Genomic DNA, 26,712 nt, shown 5'->3' with positions numbered 1-26,712 from the left:
GAAATCCTTTGGGATTTTTAAAGTTTTGGTTTTTTTTTTCTTTGACTCAGACTTGTCAAGAAAATTGCAGCCAAATGTTAATTAGGTTAAGCTACCTTTGAATGAAAACTTGTTAAAAAATGGAATTATGTATTTTTTGATGACTATAATTTCCCTTAATCAGTTTAGAAAATATTGAAACTTTTTGTGTTTTTCTTTTAAGAAACAGATTCTGACAGAAGACTTCCCTTTGGTAGTTTGTTTAATCAGTACAAGTAAAATTAAGAAACAATGGAAATAGAAAGTGAGCAGATACTGAATGTGAACCCTACAGGTAAGTAATGTCTTAAACCCTGTCTTGTGAGCAAGCTTCATGTTGTCTATACTTTATGAAAACATGGTAGTAAAGTTTTCTTTAAGTACCATCTTAATTCCTGCTGTAGGAAAGCAAGCCATGTTTACAATCAAGTTTGCAGTTCTTTTTTTTTAAGTTTGCAATTTTTATTTTCATGTGAATTTATCACGTCCTGTTTTTCTGCCTATCCTTTCATATTCCATATATTCTTACATGCCATTATTTATAATAAAGTATATACTACAGAATATAGAAAGATAACCTACTTATTGATATTTTCACAGAGGGTAGTAATTTCTATAATATAAACTATAATTGTTATCTTTGATCTCTTTCCTAGTGATTTATATTTTATATGTTACCTATGGTATTTTCCCATGATGCTTTCATACCACATTGATATAAAAAGTTACATGTTTTGTGGAATAGCTGAGCAAATGTTGAGTAACTTATGATAACCTAAAATGTATTTATTGTATAGTTTTCAAAATAATCTTCCCAAAGAGTTAATTAGGATTGTACAATACATGAATAGTAAAAACTTTTTATATTGGTATGTTTTAGATGATTCTTTGCTTACTAGTTTTATTAATATAGAAAGCTTTCTATTTCTGTTGTAAATACGTTTCATGATTAAACACTATACCTTCCTTTCTTTAATGACTTTAATTCACTATGTTTACAAATTCATAGTTTTCTTTGACCTAAACAAATACTTTGCTGTTGAAACTTGTCATTTTGTATTTATAAACCTTTGATTTAAAGTATGCTAGGAAGTTATAGTTGAAAAAAATTGCTGCAATAATGAGTGATTATTTCTATGCTGCTATGTACAATAGCTAAGTGAGAACTGTTTTTTTAGGGTTATAAATGAGTAATATGTCCCTACTTAGGTGGGGATGGTAACCTAGTTTGAGGATGTATTTCACATATAGGTAATTGCTTCTTTTTTCCACAGTCCAGTATGACTAATGACTACTATCCATCTACCTTGAAGCACTTGAATGTAGCTAGTCTGAAATGAGATGAAGATAAATAGCTCAATAATTTCTTATATTCATTGCATGTTCAAATTATTGTTATTGTATGAAATGTTAAAATTAATTTACCTACTTTGTTTTTACTTAATGTGGCTACTAGAAAATTAAAATTACACATATGGCCTGTGTTCTATTTCTGTTTCTATTAGTATAGCTGTAAGATTTATAATTTTTGTTTCAAGACCTAGTTATAATTCTGTTTTTGGTGCTTCTCCCCAGTACTTCCTTAAAATAACAACTTGTTTTTCAGGCCTAACTCAGTCTCTCTTTATAAATTCATCCTATAGCAAATAGTTCTAGTTAGAGATACTACCCCTCCAGTTTCTACCTTTACCAGTTTTGTTACTTTGAGGAAGTAAATTATTTCCTTGGACCTTCAGTTTCTTCATATATATAATTGGGATATAAATACCTTTTTATCAGTTGTTAGGGTTTAGTGAGATTGTATGTGTCAAGCATATTGTACATATTAAGTATGCAATGCATGAAAATATTTTTGATTTGTTATTCTAATTGTGCCACTCACTGGGCACCAGAATTGAAAATGCAGTTGCCTGATACTATGGTCATATAAGTTGAAGTGGTTACTACTGAGATATTAGAATTCAAAAAGAGGAAATTAGTAAACAAAATAATTTTGAGGTTATACATTCTGTACTCAGGTTTTTTATCCTTTTAATTTTTTTTTAAGTCAGATCAGTAATTATTGGGATTCCATAATCACTTTATTGTGATTTTCAAACTTAGGTGAGCATGAATAACAAAATATAAAAAAGCAATTGATATAAACATGGGTTAAAAATTTTAAGGTTAAATATATAAAATATACCTAGGGAGAATGTTTATTTCTGAAGACCTGTAAACATATACTGCATTTGAATGGCGGTTTAAAAAGTTGGAGAAAAGAACAAATATGGGAAATAGATATATTTAAATCTAATATTTTAATAATTCAAGGGACAGATTAAAAAATTTTATTATACTTCTAAATTCTTTGTCTTCTGGACCAGTTTTGTGGTTCACCTAAATGGTAGAATAATGGAAGCAATAGTGAGAGGTGGTAGATGTTTAATGTTTTTCTCAACTACATGAAAACCCTATCTAATGTGTCCATCTCTAGTCTTTTTTGTCTCCATTACCTTAAATCTTTTGCTTCTTTCTCTTTACATTGACTCCATTGTTCATCTTTGTGTCTTCAGCTGTCAACATTGCTGTATTCTAGCTTTGAATTTTCTGTAGTTGCAGTCATATGCAATGTAAAATGGTACTACTGCTACTAAGACAACAGTTACTACTACTAGTTAGTTATGAAGAAGTCTCAAACATACCCTTAAAACACCACCTTCTCACCAGTTCAGACTTGAAAGGCATTTCTTCACTCTTAGTTAACCCCAAATCTATTCTGCTTAAAATCTTTATTTTTAAGAGTATCACATTATTATTAACTCTAGTGACTACCCTTGCTTTTTTCTGGTTTATGACCAAATTACTGTAACAGTTTCTTAGCTGGTCACTCCTTTTATATTTTCTGTTTTTTTTCTAATATGTGCTATGTTCCTCTGCCAAACTAATCCCCTCACCTTCTACCTATGATGTCAAATCTAAGCTTTGGCCATTTGAATGTGCGAATGGTCATTAGTGACTATGGTGAGGGGAGCAAGATCATGAATGACCTTGCTTAAACTATAAGGTAAAGGGCTTATACTTTCTTTGGAGATAATAGGAAAATCTTTAAAAGGGTTTATAGTGGGGGCCTGTTTTAGACAATCCGTCTCTTCAGTTTGGCGATCGTTTGGTAATTTTTTGGTTTTTTTTGGTCCCGGGGATCAAATTCAGGACCTTGTGCTTGCTTACAAGGCACCGAGCTAAATCCCCAGCCCCTTTTGGAGATAGTTAGATGGCTATTTACGAGACTAACTCCACTTAATGTTTTTGTTTTTTGATTACCACAATATTTGTTCCTAATGTATACTTGTCAAGAATTGTAATGGTTTTAACACATGTATGTGTTTTATAAATGATTAAAGTTTTTAGTTACAAAATACCTTAAAACATGTTAAAGCTCATAGACATGGACTGACACATTGGAATTATAATTAGACATACTGCACACCATTTAAGTGAATTGCTCTGACTTGTGTTAATGCTAACAAACAAAACTCTGACCTAGTGGTAACTAATTCTTCAGCCTTTCTGACTTAAGTGCATTTTCAGAGCAAAGCCAAATGTCTTCATGTGACTGCCATTGACATTTTACTTAATGGTATGGTAGTGTACTAAGTGCTGATAATACAAAGAAGTAGAGTCTAGTTATGGGTCCTCCTTTGAGACATATGACGTAGTTGGAAAAGCAAGACAGCTTATAAAAGAGGTAATAAACTGACTTCTGTGTTGTGTTAAATGAACAGTATGTGAGCATTAGTGTTGCTGTGCCTAGGAAAGTTTCCATGAATACGATTTGAGGAATATCTTAAAAGTATCTTGCTAAGTGAGAATCACTTTCTAAGCAGGGGAATCATAGGGAGCTCCAAATATATTTTCTTTCAGGAGATAATGTATCATCTTATGTAGTCTACAAGATTTTCAGAGGATAGACAGTAATATGAATCGGGTTTGGGAGATGAGTTAGGACTTTGAGATGATAGCTTTGAAAGCAAGTCTTATTGGGAAGGCATAAACAGTTCAGCTTCCCAGTCACACGATTGCCTATTGACTTTTCAGGCTCTTTTTGATTAGTAATAACCCCTAATCCTAAAATGATCACTGTATTTATTATTGGATGTGTGGCTAGTCATGCGAACAACTCTGGGCCTTACTTTACTTATTTGTATAAATAGTATAATAATTAACTGTGGAACCTGTGAGTAAATAGCAAAGTATCCAGGACAACCCCTGATAAAAAATACTAGCCATTCTTCTGTAAAAACTAGTCTTTTTTCAAGATTCTTTGTCTTAATGTCTCCAGTTGCTTAACTTTCTACGCACAAAAGTCTATGTATGGTATTGATATTAACATAGATTGTGTGATCTAAATATGGGCGCAACTTGTTTTTTTCAGGAAACTTTGTTCATTAAGACTGGCTCCTTTTCCTGGGTAATGGGAAAAGTAGTCCTATTTAGCTGTCATTTATTGGATTGAACCACATGAAATTGCCAGTGTGTGTGACTATTATTAACCTATAGAAATGGTAATTTCATGTGATTCACCCTAATCACATTTAATGACTATACCTTGTATACAGCAATAGAGAATACTTAAAAAATAATTCATTTTCTTATCTTTCTCTTTAAGATCCTGATAATTTAAGTGACTCTCTCATTTCTGGTGATGAAGAAAACACTGGGACTGAGGAAATAAGGAATGAAATAAATGGAAATTGGATTTCAGCATCCTCCATTAATGAAGCTAGAATTAATGCCAAGGCAAAAAGACGACTACGGAAAAACTCATCCCGGGACTCTGGCAGAGGCGATTCAGTCAGTGATAATGGAAGTGAAGCCCTTCGAGGTGGAGTAACTGTGCCAACCAGTCCGAAGGGACGGTTGCTAGATAGGCGGTCTAGATCTGGTAAAGGAAGGGGACTACCAAAGAAAGGTTGGTATACACCGTGTGCAAAGAAACAAATGGGCAAAAAATTGTCCAGTTGTTGTTCTGTGATTTCCTTGTCCTAGGAATGAAAGAGATTTAAACATGATAAAGGTTTGTGGTTTTGTATAGGATGATTAAATTTTTAGTGTTGAAATATCTTAAAATCTAGTAGCAATTTGAAGATCATCCCACTTAAGGTTTTTTTCCTTGAGTAGAGTTAGTTTTCTTCTTGTTTTTTTTTTTCTTCTTGTGGTGCTGAAGGTTTAACCTAGGGCCTTGTACATGCTGGGCAAGTGCTCTACCGCTGAGTCACATCCCCAGCCAGAGACCTAGTTTTCTTGAACAGAACTTATACTCTTATTTCCAACAAAATAAAGTATACACTAATGTCTCTCAGTTATGAATTGTGCACATATTGCCTTTGAAAGAGGTAGCCAGAACTTTATCATATCTACTATCTAACGAGTCTAGTTATGTCCATTGTTAAGAGTAATGAATATAAATGTTGTAATATCTGGAGAAAATTTTCACATTTTCATATATGTGGTTCTGAGTTCTCTTTAGTTTTGTTCGTTTTGGATACTGGAGTGGATTGGTGTTCAGTGCTTTATTCCCAGCACCTGAAGTAGTGACTAGCATATGATCGAAATTTAAAATTTGTTGAATGAGGGATCTGTCAGCTTGTCTTTAGTGGGAGTTTTTATATAATTTAGTGATTTGACTAGCTTCCGAATGATGGAGTTTCAATTTATAGCTCAATTATGATCCTGATAATTTAAGTGACTTGCTTTTTTGGTAATGAGGAAAATGCTTGGAATAAGGAGAAAAGAATGAAACATAGGAAAATTGAATTCAGCATCTTCCATCAGTGAAGCTGGAATTGAGGAAAAAAAATGACCGTGGAAGAACAGTTTTTTATAAGGGGAAGGGAGAAAGAGCCTTAACAAAATATTCAGATAAACAAATTACAGCAACTGGTCAGAAATTGTTATTTTTTTGTAGAATAGTTTCAATAATCATTGTTTGGATCAAAATGAAACCTAGTTACAAGATTCTCATTTGCTTAGATGGCAAGGATTACAGTGTGTCTACAAAGTAAGACTTCAATAAAAAGAAAAATTGGTGACATTTTAAGAGTTCTTTAAAAATAATATATTGATCCTTTAAAAAATATTTCACTAATTTTATGTAGTAAAGAAACTTGGAAAGTTGGAATTGTTAAACTCATACTGGTTGGTTTGTATGTAAAAATAGATAGTTATTAGGGCTGTTAATGGTTAAATAGCAAGTATTGTAACATTGTTAATTGTGAAATACAATTTAATGTGTACTTTTGTATTTTGAGTATTTTACTTTAAAACATTTGATGGTGGTCACAGTGTTTGTTAGTTTTTCCCTTGAGTGTTTTGTGTCACATTTTACTGGCCTAACATGTTTCTTTTTGTTTTGGCCCAAGAAATGTGTATTCTAGAGTTCAGCTGCAGTATCATTTCTCTCAAGGTCTTCGATATGGCTATTTTTCTGATCTTTTTTGTTTGTTTTGCTTCAAAGCATCTGCCTTTTTGGTTTTTAACTCCACATGGAATTTCAATTTGGTGTTTATGGAAATAGATTATAAAAGAAAATCTAATTATTATTGAAAAAGTGATCTAAATAAAAAGGACTTTTAGGGCCAGGGATATAGCTCAGTGACGCATGCCTACCTCACAAGCTCAAGGTCCTGAGTTTGATACCCGGTACTGGAAAAAAAAAAAAAAAGACTTTCAGTTATAATTCTCAATTGGAGAAACTAACAGAAATTAAAGGTTTTTTTTTTTTTAGCTGTTGTTTAACATTTGTACATTTAGCATTATTTCAGATTTCAATTAAAATTTGTGAACTATCAACTTTCCTTGTTTACTTCTAAACTTTGTCAGGTGGTGCAGGAGGCAAAGGTGTCTGGGGTACACCTGGACAGGTTTACGATGTGGAGGAGGTGGATGTGAAAGATCCTAACTATGATGACGATCAGGTATCAGTGGTTTACTTTCTTTTGTATTTAAAATGTTTATAAACTTTTTGACTTCATGTTTGTAGTTAATGCATAAATTTGTCCAGTAATATCTCTGGATTTTTACTCTGTAGCTGTCAAGTAGCATGTATGTAGATAAGCACATATGTACACCCAAATAGATACAGCATATACATCTCTTGTGTATACTTAGTGCTTACGGATTGTTAGGTTAATTTGACATGAGGAAGCCCACCCAGTTAATTGATAGTAATATATGTGTAATTTTAAGAAAATCTCAACAAATCCATTTAGGATTATTTATCAGATTTCAGTAAATTCTGTTGTTTAGGTTTTTTTTTTTTTTTTTGGTGCCGGGGATCGAACTCAGATCCTTCCGCTTGCGCAGCAGGTGGTGAAACCACTGAGCCAAATCCCCGGCCCCATGTTGTTTAGTTTTTATAGTAATGATAATTGAGCAGAATGTGTTATTTTGGATTTATAGGATTTATAGATGTTAGGTTCCTTTTTAGTACTGCTGTTTAATATGGTAAATGATAAATTTTGTTTTGGGGATGTGCATTTCTTTTGTAGGGATAATTCTGAGAATGTACACTTTCAGTAGATTTTATAATGATTTGTTATCTGTTTATCTTTTTAATGGAAAAACTCTGAAAGTGAATAGTATAACGAACCTGCTTGTACTCATCTTCCAGTTTTACCAGTGTCAGTAACTGTTAACTCATAGTCTTATTTTATCCTGTACCTTCATTTACCAGTCCTCCCCAACCATGTTCTTCATCATTTTCAAACAAATACCATATATTGACTTTTTTTTGGTACTAGGGATTGAACTCAGGACCTTGTGGTTGCAAGGCAGTCTTGGTGCCACTGAGCTAAAGCCCTGGCCCCATATATTGACTTTTTAAAAACCGACTTTGGATAAGATAGGAAACAGTCTTGAGAGTTTTAAATGGGAAAGTATCAGGGCATGTTAGGTTATTTTTATAGTGTATTGTTTGTATATATGTCTGTACCTGCCTGTTTTAATTAATAGACATGGGAATATTTCTAAGAGAATATGAAAAAATATATATTTAAAACCAGTCGGATTCAAATGCTGGGGAATTGGCTATATATCTAGAGTCTTATCAAGCATATGTTGTTAGAAGCCATTCATAAGTTGCAAATATTTCAGAGCTTTGTGTAGCAGAGAGAAGGATGGTTTGGTATGGATATTAATCTTACTTCTTTTTGAAATTTCACTTGAAAAGTGTTTTTCCTTAGAGATTTTTAGTCACTATGATATTGATGTTTTTATAGTTTTTATTATAATGTTAATCAGGAAGGCTTTGAATCTCACTTCTGTTTTTAAATTGACACATAGTATTAGTACATATTTATGAGGTACTATTTCATCTTGTAAATAGTGAGGGTTTTTTTTTTTTTTTTTGAGATGAGGCCTCACCTTGTCACCCAGCTGGCCTTAAACTCTTTTCCCCTTCTTAGTTTTCTGAAGTGCTGGAACTACAGGTGGACCACTGTGCCTGACAAAAAGTTACGTTTTAATGAAAATACTTTATATAATAGGAAACCATCACATAGGTTTTGGGGCACTGAAAGATTAGTTTTGAGAGAGAGAAAATTAACACAAGATAATGGGGATTGAGAAGAAATCATGCATTTGATGGTTCCAGTCTGTATATTGGTTTATTGAATTCCAGATTTTATAAAAGAGCAGTGACATAGACTATAGTTGTATATAATATAAGTTAAAGCAGGTGGCATATCTTTATCTTGCCCTAAATGGAGATTACTAACCAGTTGGATTATAATTTATCTGAATATTTTGCTCTTTAATTTATAACTCTTTTTTTCTTCCCCTCTCAGGAGAATTGTGTTTATGAAACTGTAGTTTTGCCTTTGGATGAAAGGGCATTTGAGAAGACGTTGACACCAATTATACAGGAATACTTTGAGCATGGAGATACCAATGAAGTTGCGGTAGGTTTAAAGTTACAAGTATAATTTATTAGGTATAAGGGAGAAAATGTCATTAGAAGCAGAACTTACCTAAGTGATCTGTCACTGAATAAGTTTAAGCATTTTCTTTTGGATGAATAATATCTAAGAAATAGAATAAACTCATTTTGTTTAATCAAGTTTTCTTGTATATTTGTGATACAAGAAGACCTGTGGCCATTTGCTTCACTGGAAAGTGGCATAACATGCTTTATAATTTTAATGTATTTATAACATTTATTCTTATAATTCATAAAATATAATTTTAGCGATTTCAGGGCATTAATAGACTCTCTGAAGTCTCTTTGGGTGCCTCAGTTGAGATTTCCTGGGTTACTTGTATTTTTTGACATTTACTTTAGTGTTTGAGAGTAGGTTAAAATTTATCTTTGTACTCAGTCCAAAAAATAAAGAACACCAATGCAAAGATTTGAAAAAGGAATGCATACAGCAACAGAGAATAAGGATTTTTGAAGCATACTTTGGAAACATTTAATGTGTTTATTATAAAATTGTTCATAAAGTAAATCTAGAATTACAATAAATCTATTAGTTTCATTAGGATTACTGGGTTAAAATACAATTGTAACTTCTTAGAAGACTTAGATTCTTTAAATTCAGATTGGACTTTCTTCATTTTTCTATTACCCATGAGATTTGGTGTCTTTGGATTTGTAGAATTTCAATTTAAAATAAATACTTGTTTAGTAAATGCTACATGGAGGAATTTGAGATAGGTGATTCCTACCCTTTTAATGGTCAGTGAAGTATAAATAGATTATTAAATATAAGGTGAAATGTTTGGTTACAGAGGAAATTAATTTTAAAAGTCCTATGAAGGCAGAAACTATTGAAATCTAGGTGTTTGACTTTACCATTTGTATATACTATGATTAACTGAGTAGCTCTGTGAGCAAGAGGGTTGTAGAAGTATAAAATTGAGAGCAGTACAAGAGGTGGTTCTGGCCATCTGAAGGCTGGTTAGGAGCTTGTCAGGAAAGATGGCTGAAGGTGGTTTTCTAGGAAAGTGGAGTATCATGTTTAAAAGCAGTGTGAGTCAGTTGTTCAGTGCAGTTGAAGAAGATGAAATGGTGTGGGGAAGAGATCACTAACAAGACAACCTGTTTAGGTGGTTAGTGTACCATGATTTAAAGACTCTAAGAAACCTGGTGTGGTGGCATACTCCCATAATCCCAGGACGCTGGGAGGCTGAGGCAGGAGGATTGAAAGTTCATATCCCATCCAAGCAATTTAGTGAGACCCTGTTTCAAAAAAGGGGAGGCATTCTTGAGTACCTGAGTTCTATTGGCTGCCTGTATTCCACTTCCACTTGCATGGGCTATTCTTAGGTGCCCTAAGCCATTCTCTAATTTGTCTATGCTTTGAGTATGTTAGGAGTGATAATTATATTTAGTATTAGATGAGGTAACATAAAGTAGTTAAGCTGCTGCTGTATTTTCTTTTTTTATTAAATTCTTTTATTGGTACATTGTAGGTATACAACACAATTACATTTCTTATTGGGAATTGTACCTTTACATAATGCATCTTGGTTCTTATTTTTTCCCCATTCGTAGCCCTCCCTTCACCCCCTCCACCCTTCCCTATTTACTAAGACTTTATTTCCATTTTTTCCATTTCTCATCATTTTTCCTTTCTCTTCTTTCCTTTCCCCTGCTCCTCCCACTACCCCTACCCCTTTGGACCTTTTCTTCCTATTTTACATTTTCGATTATTCATTCTAATCATTGGTACATTTTAGGTATACAATATAATGACATTCATCATTGGAAATTTGCACCTTTACATAGTCTCTCTTGGTTCTTATTTTTCACCCTTGCCCAGTCCCCTCTTCAACCCCTCCAGTCCTCCCTATTTACAAAGATTTTGTTCCTATTTTTCCATTTTCTCATATTAATCCCATTCCCTTCTATCCTTTCCTCTAGCCCTCCCACTTCCTTCCCCTTTGCCCCTTTTCTTCCTATTTCACATTACCTATTATACATTTAGTCCTTATTTACATTTTCAGTTTCTCACACCAGAGAAACTATTCAGAATTTATTCATGTGTGTCCTATTTATTTCACTTAAGAGTATCACCTCAATGTGTATCCACTTAGCTATAAATGTCTCTAATTTCCCATTTTTTATGGCTGAGTAGTACTCTGTTTTATAAAAAAACCCCACATTTTCTTTATCCAGTCTCCAGTTGATGGGCATTTGGGCTGTTTCCAAGTTTTAGCTATTACAAACTGCTGCTATGAACATGGGCGTGCATATATCACTGTGGTATGATTCTTTGAATTCTTCGGGGGAGATCCCCAGCAGTGGAATAGTGGGGTCAAATGGGACTTCCAGTCCTAGTTCTTTGAGGTATCTCCATACTGATTTCCACAGTGGTTGCACCAGTCTACACTCCCACCAGCAGTGGAGCAGGGTTCCTCTTTCCCCACAGCCCCGCCAGCATTTGTTATTGGTTGATTTCATGATAGCAGCCATTCTTTCTGGAGTGAAGTGGAATCTCAGCATTGTTTTCATTTGCATCTCTCGAATGACCAGTGATGTTGAACATTTTTTCATGTATTTATTTGCTATTTCTACTTCTTTGTCTGAGAAATGTCTGTTCATTTCAGATGCCCATGTTTGGATTGGGTCTTTAAATTTGGGAGGTCTGATCTTTTTAAGTTCTTTATAGATTCAAGATAGTAGACCTTTGTCTGAGGAACAGCAGGCGAGGATTTTTTCCCACATTGTGGGTTGTCTCTTCGCACTGCTGGTGGTTTCTCTTGCTGTGCAGAAGCCTTTTAATAAGAAGAGATCCCACTTGTTGATTGTTTGTGCTAGTTCACGGGCAACTGAGGTTTTGTTCATAAAATCTTTTCCTACACCGATGTCTCCAAGGGTTCTACCTAACCTCTGTTCCAACTGGTTCAGAGTTTCTATTTTAATATTTAGATCTTTAATCCATTTTGATTTTAGTTTAGTGCATGGTGAGAGATACAGGTCAAGTTTTAATCTTTGGCAAGTTGAAGCCTAATTTTTCCAGCACCATTTATTAAAGAAGCTATCTTTCCTCCAGTGAGGGTGTTTGGCTCCTTTATCGAAGATGAGATGGCTGAGTGTGTCTGGCATTGTTTCTGCATCTTCTAATCTGTTCCACTGGTCCACAAGTCTGTTTCTTTGCCAGTACCATGCTGCTTTTATCACAGTAGCTTTGTAGTATAGTTGCAGGTTAGGGATTGTGATACCCCCCTGCCATGTCTCTGTTACCTAGAATTGCTTTTGCTATTCTGGGTCTCTTCTTGTTCCAAATGAATTTTTGGATTGTTCTCTCAAGGTCTATGAAGTATGCTGCTGGGGTCTCAATTGGAATTGCATTAAAGCTATATAGCAGTTTTGGAAGTATGACCATTTTAATACTATGGCCAAGTATTAATCCTTCCTACCCAGGAGCAGGGGATGTCTGTCCATTTTCTGATACCATCTTCAATCTCTTTTCAGAGTGCCATAGTTTTCAAAGAAGAGGTCTTTGATTTCTTTTGTTAGGATGATTCCTAGGTATTTTAGTTTTTTGGATGCTATTGTGAAAGGAATTATTTGCCCTATTTCTCTCTCAGTGAGTCTGTCATTCGTGTAGAGGAAAGCTATTGATTTTTGTGTGTTGACCTTGTAACCAGCTACTTGACTGAATTTGGTTATTAAGTCTAGAAGACTTTTGGTGGAGTTCTTGGGGTCTTCTATGTAGAGTATCATGTCATCTGCAAATAATGACAATTTCACTTCTTCATTACCTGTCTTTATTCCTTTTATTTCTTTCTCTTGTCTAATTGCCATGGCTAATGTTTCCAGAACTATATTGAACAAGAGTGGTGATAGTGGACATCCTTGTCTTTTTCCTGATTTTAGTGTGAAGGATTTCAGTTTTTGACCATTTAGTATGATATTGGCTGTTGGTTTTTCATAGATGGCTTCTATCAGTTTGAGGTAGAGACCAACTATTCCAATTTTTTGTAGGGTTTTTATCATAAATGCATGTTGGATTTTGTCAAATGCTTTTTCTGCATCTATGGAGATAATCATATGGTTTTTGTCCTTGGCTCTATTGATATAGTTTATTCCATTGATTGATTTTCATATATTGAACCATCCCTGCATCCCTGGGATGAATCCCACTTGATCAGGGTGTATGATCTTGATGATCTTTTGCATTCTGTTTGCCATTATCTTATTAAGGATTTCTGCATCTATGTTCATTAGTGAGATTGGCCTATAGTTCTCCTTTTCAGTTGGGTCTTTCTCTGCTTTGGGGATGAAGGTGATGCTTGCTTCCAGGAATGAATTTGGGAGTATTGCTTCCCTTTCAATTTCATTGAAGAGTTTAAACAGTAGTGGCAGTAGTTCCTCTCTAAATGTCTTGTAGAATTCAGCAGTGAAGCCATCAGGGCCCGGGCTTTTCTTAGTTGATAAGTTTTTAATTACATTTTCAATTTCATTGGTTGATATAGGGTTGTTCAGAGTTTTTAGGTCTTCTTCGTTCAACTTTGGTAATTCATATGTATCTAGGAATCTGTCCATTTCTTCTGTGTTGTCCATCTTATTGGCATATAGGTTCTGGAAGTAGGTACTGATGATCCTCTGTATTTCTGCTGGGTCTGTTGTCATTTCACCCTTTTCATTCCTAATTGCATGGATTTGGGCCTTTTCTTTCCTTTTTCTGACAAGGTTGGCTAAAGGTTTGTCAATTTTGTTGATTCTTTCAAAGAACCAACTCTTGGCTTCATTGATTTTTTTGTATCATTCTCTTAGTCTCCATTGCATTGATTTCTCCTCTGATCTTTATCATTTCCTCCCTTGTATGAGCTTTGGGGTTGTCCTGCTCTTCTTTTTCTAGAAGCTTGAGGTTCAGCATCAGGTTGTTTAATTGGGCTCATTCTGTTTTCCTAATATGCGTATTCACTGCTATGAATTTCCCTCATTAGACTGCTTTCATTGTGTCCCATAGATTCCCATATGTTGTATTGTCATTGTCATTTAATTGAAGGAACTGTCTGATTTCTTCTTTAATTTCCTCTGTGACTCATTGGTTATTCAGAAGTGTGTTGTTCAATTTCCATGTGTTTATGAAAGTTTTTGAATTTCTTTTGCTAGGGATCTCCAATTTCATCGCACTATATACAGGGGATAACTTCAGTTCCTTTGCACTTACTTAAACATGTTCTATGTGTGAGTATGTGGTCTATTTTGGAGAATGACCCATGTGCAGCTGAGAAGAATGTGTATTCTGATGTTGTGGGGTGGAAGACTCTGTAAACATCTGTTAAGTTCATTTGTTCAAGAGTTGGATTGAGTTCTATTATTTCATTACTTATTTTTAGTCTAGTTGATCTATCTATTTGTGACGGTGGGGTGTTGAGGTCCCCCACTACAATTGTATTAGTGCATATATGACTTTTCATGTCCATTAGTATTTGTTTTGTATAGTTGGGTGCACTAGTGTTTGGTGCATAGATATTTATGATTGTCATCTCTTCCTCTTGGATTCTTCCCTTTACAAGGATGTAGTGTCCTTCTTCGTCTCTCTTAATCAGTGTTGGTTTGAAATCTACTTGATCTGCAAAGAGGATAGCTATTCCTGCTTTTTTCAGGTTCCTGTCACATGGAGTATTGTTTTCCACCCTTTAACTTTCAGTCTGTGAGTTTCCTTTTGAATTAAGTGTGTTTCTTGTATGCAGAATATTGTTGGATTTTGCTTCTTGACCCATTCTGCCAGTCTATTTCTTTTGATTGGTGAATTGAGACCATTAACATTGATGGTTATAACTGAAACGTATTGACTTGTCATTGCCATGACTTTTTCTTTTTGTTGGGTTCTCCCCCTTTACATTTAATTTCTTGTCATGCCAGATGGGTTCATTCTGCTTTGCTTCCTGGGGTTGTGATCCTCAATGTCTGTTCCTAGGATATTGTGTAAAATTCTTTGGAGTGCTGGTTTGGTATTCACCAAGTTCCTAAGGTGTTCTTTGTCATGAAAGTATCTTATTTCTCCATCCATTTTGAAAGACAGTTTTGCAGGGTACATCAATCTAGGTTGGAGGCTGTTTTCTTTTAGGGCTTGGAATATATCCCTCCAAGCTCTTCTTGCCTTGATGGTTTGTGTTGAGAAGTCTGCTGTGATTCTGATGGGCTTTCCTTTGTATGTGATTTGTTTCTCTTCTCTGACTGCTTGGCGAACTTTGTTCTTCTGTTGTGTTTCTGGAATCTTAACAATTATATGCCTATGTGTAGATTTTTTTTGATCAAGGCTATTTGGAGTCCTATATGCCTCACTTATCTGTATGTCAAGCTGTTTTCCCCTGCTTGGGAAGTTTTCTGCCATTATTTCTGTGAAGAGATTTTTTATGTCATCTGCACTCTATCCTGTTTCTTCATTGAGCCCAATCAGTCTTATGTTATTCTTCTTTGCATCATCTAGCAGCTGCTGGATTGATTTCTCATGTTCCCTTATAATTTTGAAGCAGTTTTTCTTTTCCTGGTCACTTATTCCAATCTTATCTTCTATATCTGAAATTCTGTCCTCACATTGGCTCATTCTGCTGTGTAGACTTTCAGTGGAGTTTTTCATGTCCTGGAAATCTATTTGCATTTGTTTCCTATGTTGGGATTCCATCATGTTCCTCAGCTCCTCTCTAGATTTATTCATCATGTCTTGCACTAGGGGCACAATTTCTCCTGTTATCTGAGAAATTATTCCTGATTTCATTTTTTCCAGATCCCCTTTTGTTGCCAGTTCAGTGGGTCCAGGTGGTTGAGTATCAGAGTGTTCCATCTCATTTCCCTTTGGGGTTGCTGTAGGTGATCTGGAAGTCTGGTTTTGAGACTTATTTTCGTGTTTTCTCATTTCGACTGGGCCGTGGGGCTGTTAGCGCCTGCACGGATTATCTCCTCTGAGCTGGGAGAGGTGGGACAGGGGCCGGGAGCAGCAGTAGGGATGGTGACCCAAAAGCCGTTTCCTATGGGCTGGGAGCAGCGGGAGGGATGCTGACTGGGAAGCCCCTTCCTCTGGACCAGAAGCAGTGGGATGACGGCTCAGAAGCCCCTACCTCTGGGCCATGAGCATCGGGACTCAGTACCTTGCTCTGGTGGTCTGTTGTCCTCTGAGTCTTTGTAGTGTGGAACTAGGTGGCTGCCTGTCTGCAGCGGGGTGATTCGGCGTCTTCCTCGGTACTCGGGACCTCGGTAGGGCGTGCACAGACCTGCCTGTCTGCAGCGGGCTGATTCGGAGTATTCCGCGTGACTGGGGACCTCGATAGGGCGTGCACAGACCTGCCTGTCTGCAGCGGGCTCGCTATTTTCTAAGAACCCGAGGCCATTGAGTAAAAACAGGTTAAACATATTCCATATGGTCCTGAAAGTTAGAATGTGCCAAGCTCCAGGATGTCAGTAGTTTCTTGATACTGGGTTGCACACTCTGATTGGGGACCATATTTTGTTTTTTAATGTCATTCCAGTCTATCGCACTAGGCTGTGTAGTCAGTGGACTAAAAAACTGGTCAAAGAATTTAGACGTTTGGGCTTTATCCCTGGATCCACCAATACTTTGCTCGGACCTCTGACAAGTCAGTTTCTCTGTATGCCATTCTCTCCATCTGAGGGTGCGGGCGGCTCACTCCCTGCCCGCCGCAATGTTTCTGGTGCGCAGGGAGCAGGAGAAGACCTGCTGCTGTATTTTTAATAGGAATATTTGACTTTATCCCAGTATTTAAATCATGAATCCCACTTAAAAACAATGGTTCAAGACCTCATTTTTTTTTTTAGCACAAATTGTTTCATTTTATGTATACTGTTTCACACCTTTTAAAAAGTATAACAATATATCTTGGAAATATATCAGAATATAAAAGAGTTATATCGTTTTCATGGCTGCATAATACTCCATTTGTAGATACACATCCTTCATTTAAATAGTATCTGTGCTATTTTTAATGTTTTTGCTATAAGATCTCATTTTAAACTTAACATGAAATTACAAATGTTTGTTTCAAGACAAGGACTGGAGTATATGAATGGCAGAGTATTCAAACAGTAAAATACATAAATAGGTTATAGTGCCGGGGATTTAGCTCAGTGGGTTTGCCACCTGCTGCGTAAGTGCAGGGACCCGAGTTTGATCCCCAGTACCAAAAAAAAACATAAATAGGTTAAGATAATGTACAATGAATTATTCCACAAATGCTCATCATACAGTATTCTTAGAAATAATAGATTGTCAAGCAGAGGGTTAGTTAACTAGCACCAAACTTAGTAATATTATACAGTTCAGTAAACTGTTCTCAGTGTAATTCACATTCTTGAATTTAGTGATGTTCAGGTAAAGCTTGACAAATCAGCATTATTTATCCTAGTCCACTAAGTATGACTGCTCAGCTGATTATTTCTAAAGAGGGAGAGGTAAGGATATATAGGTAAAAACTTGATTTTCCAAAAATAAAATTGTATTGAACTTTAGGAAGTGACATACTCCTTAAGCTAAAAAATCTTATTCTTTTGGATAGGAAATGCTAAAAGATTTAAATCTTGGTGAAATGAAAAGTGGAGTGCCAGTGTTGGCAGTGTCCTTAGCATTGGAGGGAAAGGCTAGTCACAGAGAAATGACATCGAAGCTGCTTTCTGACCTCTGTGGGACAGTAATGAGCACAAATGATGTGGAGAAGTCCTTTGACAAGTTGTTGCAAGACCTCCCTGAATTAGCATTGGATACCCCTAGAGCACCACAGGTCTGTATCACCTTCTTTTGGATCATTACCCTCCCTTTCCACTGAAAACTGTCCCACTGTACAGCCTCCGAGTGAAGTGTAGTAGATGGACAGGAAATAGGGCACATGTCTTACCAAGCAAAAGCAGCTCCCTCCCATTTTGGTGCATTTGTCCTAGCTGTTTTGCTTTTTTTAAACAGACCTTAATGAGACTATAAATTCAATTTTATATCCTACTTCCTCACATACGGCATATAGTGTTTAGGTTTTAAGTGTATATATTTAATATTTTTTGCTGAATAGTGTCTGTAAACTTTATTAGCTAGTACAGTATTCTAAAAATTCAGGTTATGGTTTGGTTAACTAATGCTTACTTTAAAAGTCATTAAGTACTACTGTTCGTTTTTGTAATTTTGAAAAGCATGAAATTGCAGTATAATTATTGAAGTCTAAAAAATATTACTTTAGAAATTGGTAGGTTATTCCCAGTGCTGTTTCTGTGATGCTTTCCTGTGACCGATGGAAGTCTGTCTCAGGTATTGGGTCGTACTCAGAAGTGGATCTTTCTTCCTCTTTGTACCAGTGATTGTGCAAAAAATCCAAAAAGGAAGACAGGCCAGCAAAAATAACCACTGTTAAGATTTTGACGTTAAGTTTTCCACTCTATTTTTGGTTATATGTCAATATGGCTGATGGTTTCAATTAAAAATGGAGTCATATGACATATGCTATTTTGTAAAATTGATTTTTTCACACCATAAAGTACGGTAAATATAATTCTGTACATGTCCTGTATCATGTATGTACTATTTAACCTAACTTTATTGTTGGACATTGAAGTTTTCAATTTTTATCATAACTAATGTTATGAATATATTTTCAAATAAATATTTCTACACAACTTTTCTCCATAAGATAAATTCTTTTAACTAGTTGAGAAAACCTAGTGTGGGTGTTGTTTTCTTTTTTAGAAAAGAAGTTTCTCTTGATGTTAAGCCGTTCACTTAATAGATGATTTTGATCAGGTAGTAAGTCTCGGGCAGTGCGCAAGGCTTTGGGGATTCAGTAGTGAGCAAGACACACGTGGCCCCCACTTAGCTGTGCAGGTTCAAGATGTGGGAGCGCATGCCAAGCATAATTCACAGGTGCCAAGAAGGCATTTTCAATATTCCAGCATCATCTTCTAGGTATGGACTGTGTAATTCAGCCAGTCTTCCTCATTTATGTGTTTAGAAATTGTATCCTATTAAAGGTTTGTTTTAGATTTTTTTTATAAAGCTCTCTTTCTTTCTTATAGTTGGTTGGCCAATTTATTGCTAGAGCTGTTGGAGATGGAATTTTATGTAATACCTATATTGATAGTTACAAAGGAACTGTAGATTGTATACAGGCCAGGTAAGTAATTTTCCTTAGAATTTCAAAATAGGGTGAAATTCTATAGGATGCTATCAAAATGTCACATACTAATTATATATTGTGGACACCTGTCACTTGTCTGTATTCTGCACTGTTAAGATTGAAAGATTATTGACATGAAAAAACTGGAAGAGGACAGAAGTGTTCTAGGTTTTAGCTAAACTACTAGTTACCGTCATGTGAAGCAACTCTTCTCTGGGCCTCAGTTTCCTTATTTATAAAATGAAAAGATTGGCTATAGAATAGTTCTTTAAGGTCCCTTCAGGTTCTAACATTCTGAAATTATTGAATATTCTATTAAGATGGATAACAGTATAGAAGTCTCATTTACAATTTTGTGTTTTATCTGCATATGTTTTTTCTTAGAAAATCATTTCTTTGATGCTTATTCTTTGCTATAACTCATTTTAAGCTCAATGTGATATTTGGAATTTACACTGTATGATTTTTCTTCATGGATATTTAAATTTGGACTTAGCCATGTCTTAGGCTATATATTGACTTTATTTCCTAGGGTTACTTCAGGTCATAGTAAAGGTCTTGCTGGAAAGGCATGGATCTAGATAAAGATTAGTTATATGTGAAATGTTCTTTTTGGTGTAATTATTTTATAATATCTTTGGAGTTTTCATGACCAAGAAATGGAAGTAATAGAGCATGTGACTATTAATGAGAATCAACTTTTTTTTGCTCCCTACTTTTTAGTTTGAAAAATAGTTTTTTAAGAGGAGTTTTGAATTTTACATTGCTTTCATATTTATGGAAGTTTTCAGTACATATGGGATTTTGTCAGTTTTATCCATAATTTAGCAAAATTCAGGCATGTGTAGGTATCAGAATTAAACTTTGCTTTTCTCTTTTTGCAGAGCTGCTCTGGATAAGGCCACTGTACTGCTGAGTATGTCTAAAGGGGGAAGGCGTAAAGACAGTGTGTGGGGCTCCGGAGGCGGGCAGCAGTCTGTCAATCACCTTGTTAAAGAGGTACCTTTTGAGGGTTGTTTTTAACTTGATTTATACACATTCCCATGAGAGAAAAAAACAAGTAGTCTTACAGCTACAAACAGAAAATACAATATAGTAATTCATTTATTTTGGCTTTATACTATTTTGCTACAAATTGTACAATAATTAGACGTAGTTGTTAATTTTTTTTTTCTGTTTGTAACTTCAAAATGAGACTGTTAGTTAAAAGGGCTTTCATGATTACTTATAAGGCTGTTGCCAGGCAAGGTGGTACAGGCCTATAACCCCAGCCCTTGGAAGGCTGGGGCAGGGAGATGAGAGACCAGCCTAAACGCCATTCTAAGATTCAGACTGCCTTGGGTACATAGTGAGACCTTATCTCAAACAAGACAAACCAAAAAGAACACTATCTAGGGAATCCTTGAAATCTTATATTAGTATTTGAAAATTTTTATATATGTACTGTTAAAATAAGATTTTTGTAATACCTACATTGATAGTTACAAAGGAACTGTAGATTGTGTATAGGCCAGGTAAGTAATTTTCCTACTTAGAATTTCAAAATAGGGTGAAATTCTACAGGATGCTAGTGAAATGTCACATATTAATTATATATTGTGGACACCTGTCACTTGTCTGTATTCTGCACTGTTAAGATTGAAAGATTATTGATATGAAACAGCTGGAAGAGGACAGACGTGTTCTAGGTTTTAGCTAAACTACTAGTTACCGTCATGTGAAGCAACTCTTCTCTGGGCCTCAGTTTCCTTATTTATAAAATGAAAAGATTGGCTATAGAATGTTCTTTAAGGTCCCTTCAGGATCTAACATTCTGAAATTATTAAATATTCTATTAAGATGGATAACAGCATAGAAGTCTCATTTATGTAGGAATTATTTATTAGGATGTATTCCAGTGAATAAGTTTTACTTTTCTTTTTACAAAGATAACATTGTTTAAGTTGGAAGTAGGGGATACTTAAGCTTTTACTTTAATCAGCCAGCGTTGAGTCCCCACTAAATACAAAAGTGATTTTACAGGCAGTTTATGGGGAAGAACATTCCTGACTGAAGCTCTTTAGCTGAAAAACTTCCCACTTTTTTTCTAGAGCCATAGATGTTACTGTACAAGTAGGAGAGTCAGACCTGTAATCTATAACTGGAAGCGGAATTATTGCTGAACATTTTTGCATAATGGGTTTCAAATGTACAATTGTAGATAAAAGAGAAACTATATGGAAATCTTAGCTGTCTAGTAATGTCATATTATCATCTAATTTTTTACTTCCATTCTATTTTTAATATCATCTTGATAGAAAAGAATTATTTTTTGCCACTTTAAAAATTCATATCAGACCTTCAGTTAGTGCCCTCTAGTGGTATTTAAAAATCCCTTATTTTCAGTTGGAAGCACTGAAGCATTACAGACACAATTCAAGACATGTATATTGTAAATCTGCTTGGTAGATCTTGGTGACTATTCAGACACACTGAATCACTGCATCTGCTTTATAATTATGTGCCATTTAAAAGCCTGAAATTCACTTAATTATGAAAAAGGTTTTTTATTTTTGGTACTGGGGACTAAACTCAGGACCTTGTACTTGCAAGGCAAGTGCGTTGCCACTGAGTTAAATCCCTGGACCCCTACAAAGTTTTTTTTTTTAATGTTAGTTCCAAGTCCAATGACTGTTCTTAGATAGCTAGGACTTGCTGTTTCATTGTGTAATATATTGGGATGAGTGTAAATAAGTAGTGGCAAACCTATGGCATGCCTGCCGCAGCAGGCTGTTTGTATCATTGAATGCTCTAAAATGCTTGCCATCACTGCTGTAAATAATCCTTTAGGCAAGTCCAATTTTTAAAAACATGTTCTAACATACTTCAACTTTGCAATCTAATAGATTGATATGCTGCTGAAAGAGTATTTACTGTCTGGAGACATATCTGAAGCTGAGCATTGCCTTAAGGACTTGGAAGTACCTCATTTTCACCATGAACTTGTATATGAAGTAAGATTATTTTGTCATGCCAAAAAATTTTTTAAAATGTTCCTTATTGTACATAGTGACTTAATGCTTCTTTAGTAACATTTTTTGAAAAATAAATGGTTTTTAAATTATAATCCTTATAAAATTACATAATCATTACTTGGTATGTAATCATTCTCAATATTAGAGGAAAAATTTGGTACATTTGTAGGAGCAAATTTCTTTATGAATTATTTATTCTTTCATTCAATATTTAGGCTATTGTAATGGTTTTAGAATCAACTGGCGAAAGTGCATTCAAGATGATTTTGGATTTATTAAAATCTCTTTGGAAGTCTTCTACCATTACCGTAGACCAAATGAAAAGAGTAAGTGCAACATTATTTTGAACAATTTTGAGGCTTAAACTGTAAATACATATTGAATAAAGATTATGATTGTCAAGGAAAGTTTCTTTTAGGACATTTAATATTGTTGTCTGTAGGTTTTAATTTTTTTATTTTTTTGGTATGAGGGATTGAACTTGGGACCTTGACCTTGTGAGGAAGGCGGTGGAACCACTGAGCTAAATCCCCGGCCCCAGTAGGTTTTGTTTTCTTAACGGTAGAGTTTGAGATTTGAAACTCTTGTACCCCATGTCTTGGAAAGAAACACTGTAGGGTGATTATTCTACTTCAGGGGTTCAATTTCTAAGATATACTACTTTCTGATTTATATCTAGAGAAAAATACCAGTTTTTAACAAATTATACTTGTTTCATATTTAAAATTTTACATATTATTGTTGAAATGTTAGTGACGTATGATATTTGCTTTGTATTTTTTTTTCTTTTCTTTTTTTCTCTTTTGGTACTGGGGATTGAATTTGTGTCCTTGCGCTTGCGCAGCAGGTGGCGAAACCACTAAGCTAAATCCCTGGCCCTGCTTTGTATTTTTAAAAAGGTAGTTAAGTATGAAGTGAATGTGGATTTTGCCTGATGTCTGACGTTTGCCTGCAGCTGTTTTGAGTTCTAAAGAAAACATTCTGTAACAAATGTACTTCTGTACTTTTCAAAGGTTCAGATCTGATTTGTTTCATCATAAAACATTTGACCTTAAATATAGATTGATGTAATGGTGGATTGTGTTTTATGGAGTGTATTTTATATGGAATAATAATTCTACATATAATTTCATTGTTTTAGGGTTATGAGAGAATTTACAATGAAATTCCTGACATTAATCTGGATGTCCCACATTCATACTCTGTGCTTGAGAGATTTGTAGAAGAATGTTTTCACGCTGGAATAATTTCCAAACAACTCAGAGATCTTTGTCCTTCAAGGTACTTTATTTAAATAGTACTTTCTCAATGTAAAATACTGGAGGAGATACTTAGGAAGGTTATGCTGAGACAGTTTCCTGTTGTTCCAGTTGTAAGAACAATATATATATATATGTGTGTGTGTGTATATATATATATATATGTGTGTGTGTGTGTGTGTGTGTGTATATATATATATATATATATATATATATATATTTTTTTTTTTTTTTGGTACCAGGGATCGAACTTGGGTCCTTGCGCTTATGCAGCAGGCAGTGAAACCACTGAGCTAAATCCCTGGCCCTAGAACAATATTTTAATAGTAACTTCCCTTATGTGACTAAAGAGCGAGAACCATCCATTTTGAGTTTATGGAGAATGAGTGAAGCTTGTTTTGCTCCCTAGTAAATGTGTACAGGACTACCTCATGAAGCCCCAGTTCATTTTAGGGAAATTAATTTTGTGCAATAGTTATGTGTACCAGGCTCTGTTTAAAGTAGTTTCAGTGTTATTTCAGAGTAGGTATTAATCACCAGTAAGATGAGAAAATTGAAGCTTCTAGGGTATAACGTACCTTTTCTAAGTTCACACATGGTAGAGGCCAAATAGGAATTCAGACTTTTTCAGGCTTCAAAAATCCTAGGATCTTTTCCCATACTGTGGCCTGCTCTGTTTCCTCACAGGATGGAGAATTGGGGCTATTAGAAAGTATGTGCAAATCGATATACATTTAGGGGTGTTTTTCTTTGAAGGTAATTATTTGTACTAGGATATAACCCTTGAGTTGGTAAGGGTTTTTGTTGTTAATAATAATAAAACTTATAATAGGGGTAAACAGTTAAAATTGCTTTAGTTTTATGCACATTTTAAGTGTTTGTAGTTTTTCTGAAAAAAATTTTATGCTTTGAGTGTTTTTATTTAACTACATTGTGAAAGTTAAATCTTTGAAAAATATTTCCTGGTAGGGTTCTTGATGCCCTACAAAGTTTAGAAACCATTAAGGCTGAAGGAAAATAGTGGGAGATGGTTTAATGGCTTTGATAGAAATGTTTGGAAATGCAGATCATGGCATGTGATGACACCATTTTATGTAAGATGTCAATATCTTTGGCACTGCTTTTATTTTTTTTTGGTACCGGGAATTGAACTCGGGTCCTTGCACCTGTGGGGCTGGTGGCAGAACCACTGAGCTAAATCCCCGGCCTTTGGCACTGCTTTTTAAATTTTTCAGCCTCTGTTTGAAAGTGTGATGATTTCTATTGTGGCTTTACTCTTTGTGTTTTGGTACCGGGGATCGAGCTCTCGGGACCTTGTGTTTGTGAGGCAGGTGGTAGAACCACCGAGCTAAATCCCCAGCCCTGTGGCTTTACTCTTGAGGATCATTTGAGGAGACACCTAAATTTTCAGTGTATGTCAAACAACTTTGACTTTTATCATACATGGTTTTGCTTATTTCGGTGAAGTGCACAATTGTATGTGATCTTACATGTTTGTACATGTTGGTCTGGGGTCAGATATTAAGGGATAATTCTGTACTATCTCTGTTTCCCGGGGGCTCTTGCTGCTACCTGTAGTAGCTAAAGTGTGGTTACTTGTAGGGAAGGGATTCTTCAGTTTGGAAATGGCAAAAATCCCAAAATAGGAGATAGGCTAGAATTAACTATTCTGATTTATCTTTCTACATTTAGTTAATGGCTTTTCTATAGCTGAGAAAAATTTTTAAACATGTATACTTTGATAAATCTATCACAGTTCCAGCTTGCATAATTCTCAGTCATGTTAGTGTTTCCTATGTGGCTTATTATGTAAATTTCAAACAATGATGTGATAGAAATAAATATTAAATTCTAAATCAAATGTCTTAGTTTTGTTTCAACATTAACATAACTCCAATAAGAATGAATTTTAGTAATTAAGCTTTTATTTAAACAAAAACTGCTCAGATTTGCTGTTCATTTGACATCTATTGCTAAAATACACCACAGTAGAAAAAAATGTCTTTTTTTCAAAATTAAGACATGTTGATCATTTTTTTTTTTTTTGTACCAGGGATTGAACTCAGGTCCTTGTGCTTGCGAGGCAGGCTGCGGAACCGCTGAGCTCAATCCCCAGCCCAACTGATCATTTTCTTAAAAACTTTCAAATCTAACTATATAACCAAAAATTTCCAAGTCTTTAATTTTTAATTAAATATAGTAAGAATCTGTCTGTTTTCATATTTTTGTTCTTTTCCTTACAGGGGCAGAAAGCGTTTTGTAAGTGAAGGAGATGGAGGTCGCCTTAAACCAGAGAGCTACTGAATATAAGAACTCTTGCAGTCTTCGGTGTTATAAAAATATATATCTGAATTGTAAGAGATTGTTAGCACAGGTTTTTTTTTTTAAATTTTAGCACTTGTTTTGGGTACAAGGCTTTTCTGAAATTTTATAAATTTTAAGGGGAATTTTTAAAAGGAAGGTTTTTTTTTTGAGAGTAGAAAGGAAAGAGAGAAAAGTAACCACTGAAGTGGAATATTCTAATAAGCTACCTTTTGTAAGTGCCATGTTTATGACCTAATCATTCCAAGTTTTGCATTGATGTCTGACTGCCACTCCTTTCTTTCAAGGACAGTGTTTTTTGTAGTAAAATCACTGGTTTATACAAAGCTTTATTTAGGGGGTGAAGTTAAGCTGCTAAACCCCATGTTGGCTGCTGCTGTTGAAATACTGTGCTTTGGGAGTAAAAAAAAAAAGTTTCTTTGTCTTAAAGAATTTAAAAAAATGAGTCATGAGACTTACTCATCTTTCCAGGGAACATACTGATTGGTCTTAAAGACTAGACAGTTAAGTAAATGGTGGCTGGAACATCTATTTTTCTACAAAACTGGAAAAATGAAACTGGTTCTATAAGAATGTATAACAAAATAAAACATGTGAAGCAGTGTTGATTCTTTATTGAGAGTACACTTATTTGAGGTCTTTCAAAACCTTTTAATTTCTTGCCTAGCATGCTATTAGGCCCTAGGTACTATCCCCAGCATTGCAAAAAACCCCAAAACACAAAACTTAAATTTCATATAGCAAATGTTAAATCACATAAGGAAGCACATTTGAACTTAGTAGATTTTTCACTTGCAGACTTCTAAAAAACGCAACAGTAAAAAAAAAATTCTGCTATTATACTGAGAAACACATGTACATTGTATTGTTTTTCAGTGATGTGACCTCTAGAGCCTAGCTTGTCATTCTTAAATTGTTACTAAATAATTAGTTAAAAATTTTTTTCTCCATGGACTCAAAACTTTACATTTACTCAGTGCCTGAGAAAATAC

At 34.8% G+C, this 26,712-nt stretch overlaps 1 protein-coding gene across 1 annotated transcript; it reads left to right on the top strand.

The window, feature by feature from the left end:
- The first annotated feature begins 208 nt into the window (after positions 1-208).
- Pdcd4 (programmed cell death 4) lies at positions 209-26,335 on the top strand. Its single transcript, XM_087185712.1, has 11 exons — positions 209-313; positions 4,667-4,969; positions 6,880-6,974; positions 8,844-8,957; positions 17,527-17,748; positions 19,025-19,122; positions 20,010-20,124; positions 22,011-22,118; positions 22,355-22,465; positions 23,281-23,420; positions 25,642-26,335. The coding sequence occupies exons 1-11, from the start codon at positions 271-273 to the stop codon at positions 25,700-25,702; spliced, it is 1,410 nt and encodes a 469-aa protein (XP_087041838.1). The 5' UTR covers positions 209-270; the 3' UTR covers positions 25,703-26,335.
- The last annotated feature ends 377 nt before the right edge of the window (positions 26,336-26,712 follow it).

Source organism: Heterocephalus glaber, unplaced genomic scaffold (assembly GCF_053883595.1).
Source record: "Heterocephalus glaber isolate CG9 unplaced genomic scaffold, H.glaber_assembly_v1.0 deba00001497, whole genome shotgun sequence".
Lineage (NCBI taxonomy): Eukaryota > Metazoa > Chordata > Mammalia > Rodentia > Bathyergidae > Heterocephalus > Heterocephalus glaber.
The sequence above is the reverse complement of the archived record's forward strand: the minus strand, read 5'-3'. Positions and strand labels throughout refer to the sequence as shown.

What these genes read in the sequence shown, in the direction of transcription:
- Pdcd4 (XM_087185712.1), top strand. Translation starts at nt 271, where the DNA reads ATGGAAATAGAAAGTGAGCAGATACTGAATGTGAACCCTACAG. An exon ending in CTAACTATGATGACGATCAG is followed by an intron (nt 6,975 to 8,843) that starts GTATCAGTGGTT and finishes TTCCCCTCTCAG; the next exon opens with GAGAATTGTGTTTATGAAAC. An exon ending in TCAATCACCTTGTTAAAGAG is followed by an intron (nt 20,125 to 22,010) that starts GTACCTTTTGAG and finishes GCAATCTAATAG; the next exon opens with ATTGATATGCTGCTGAAAGA.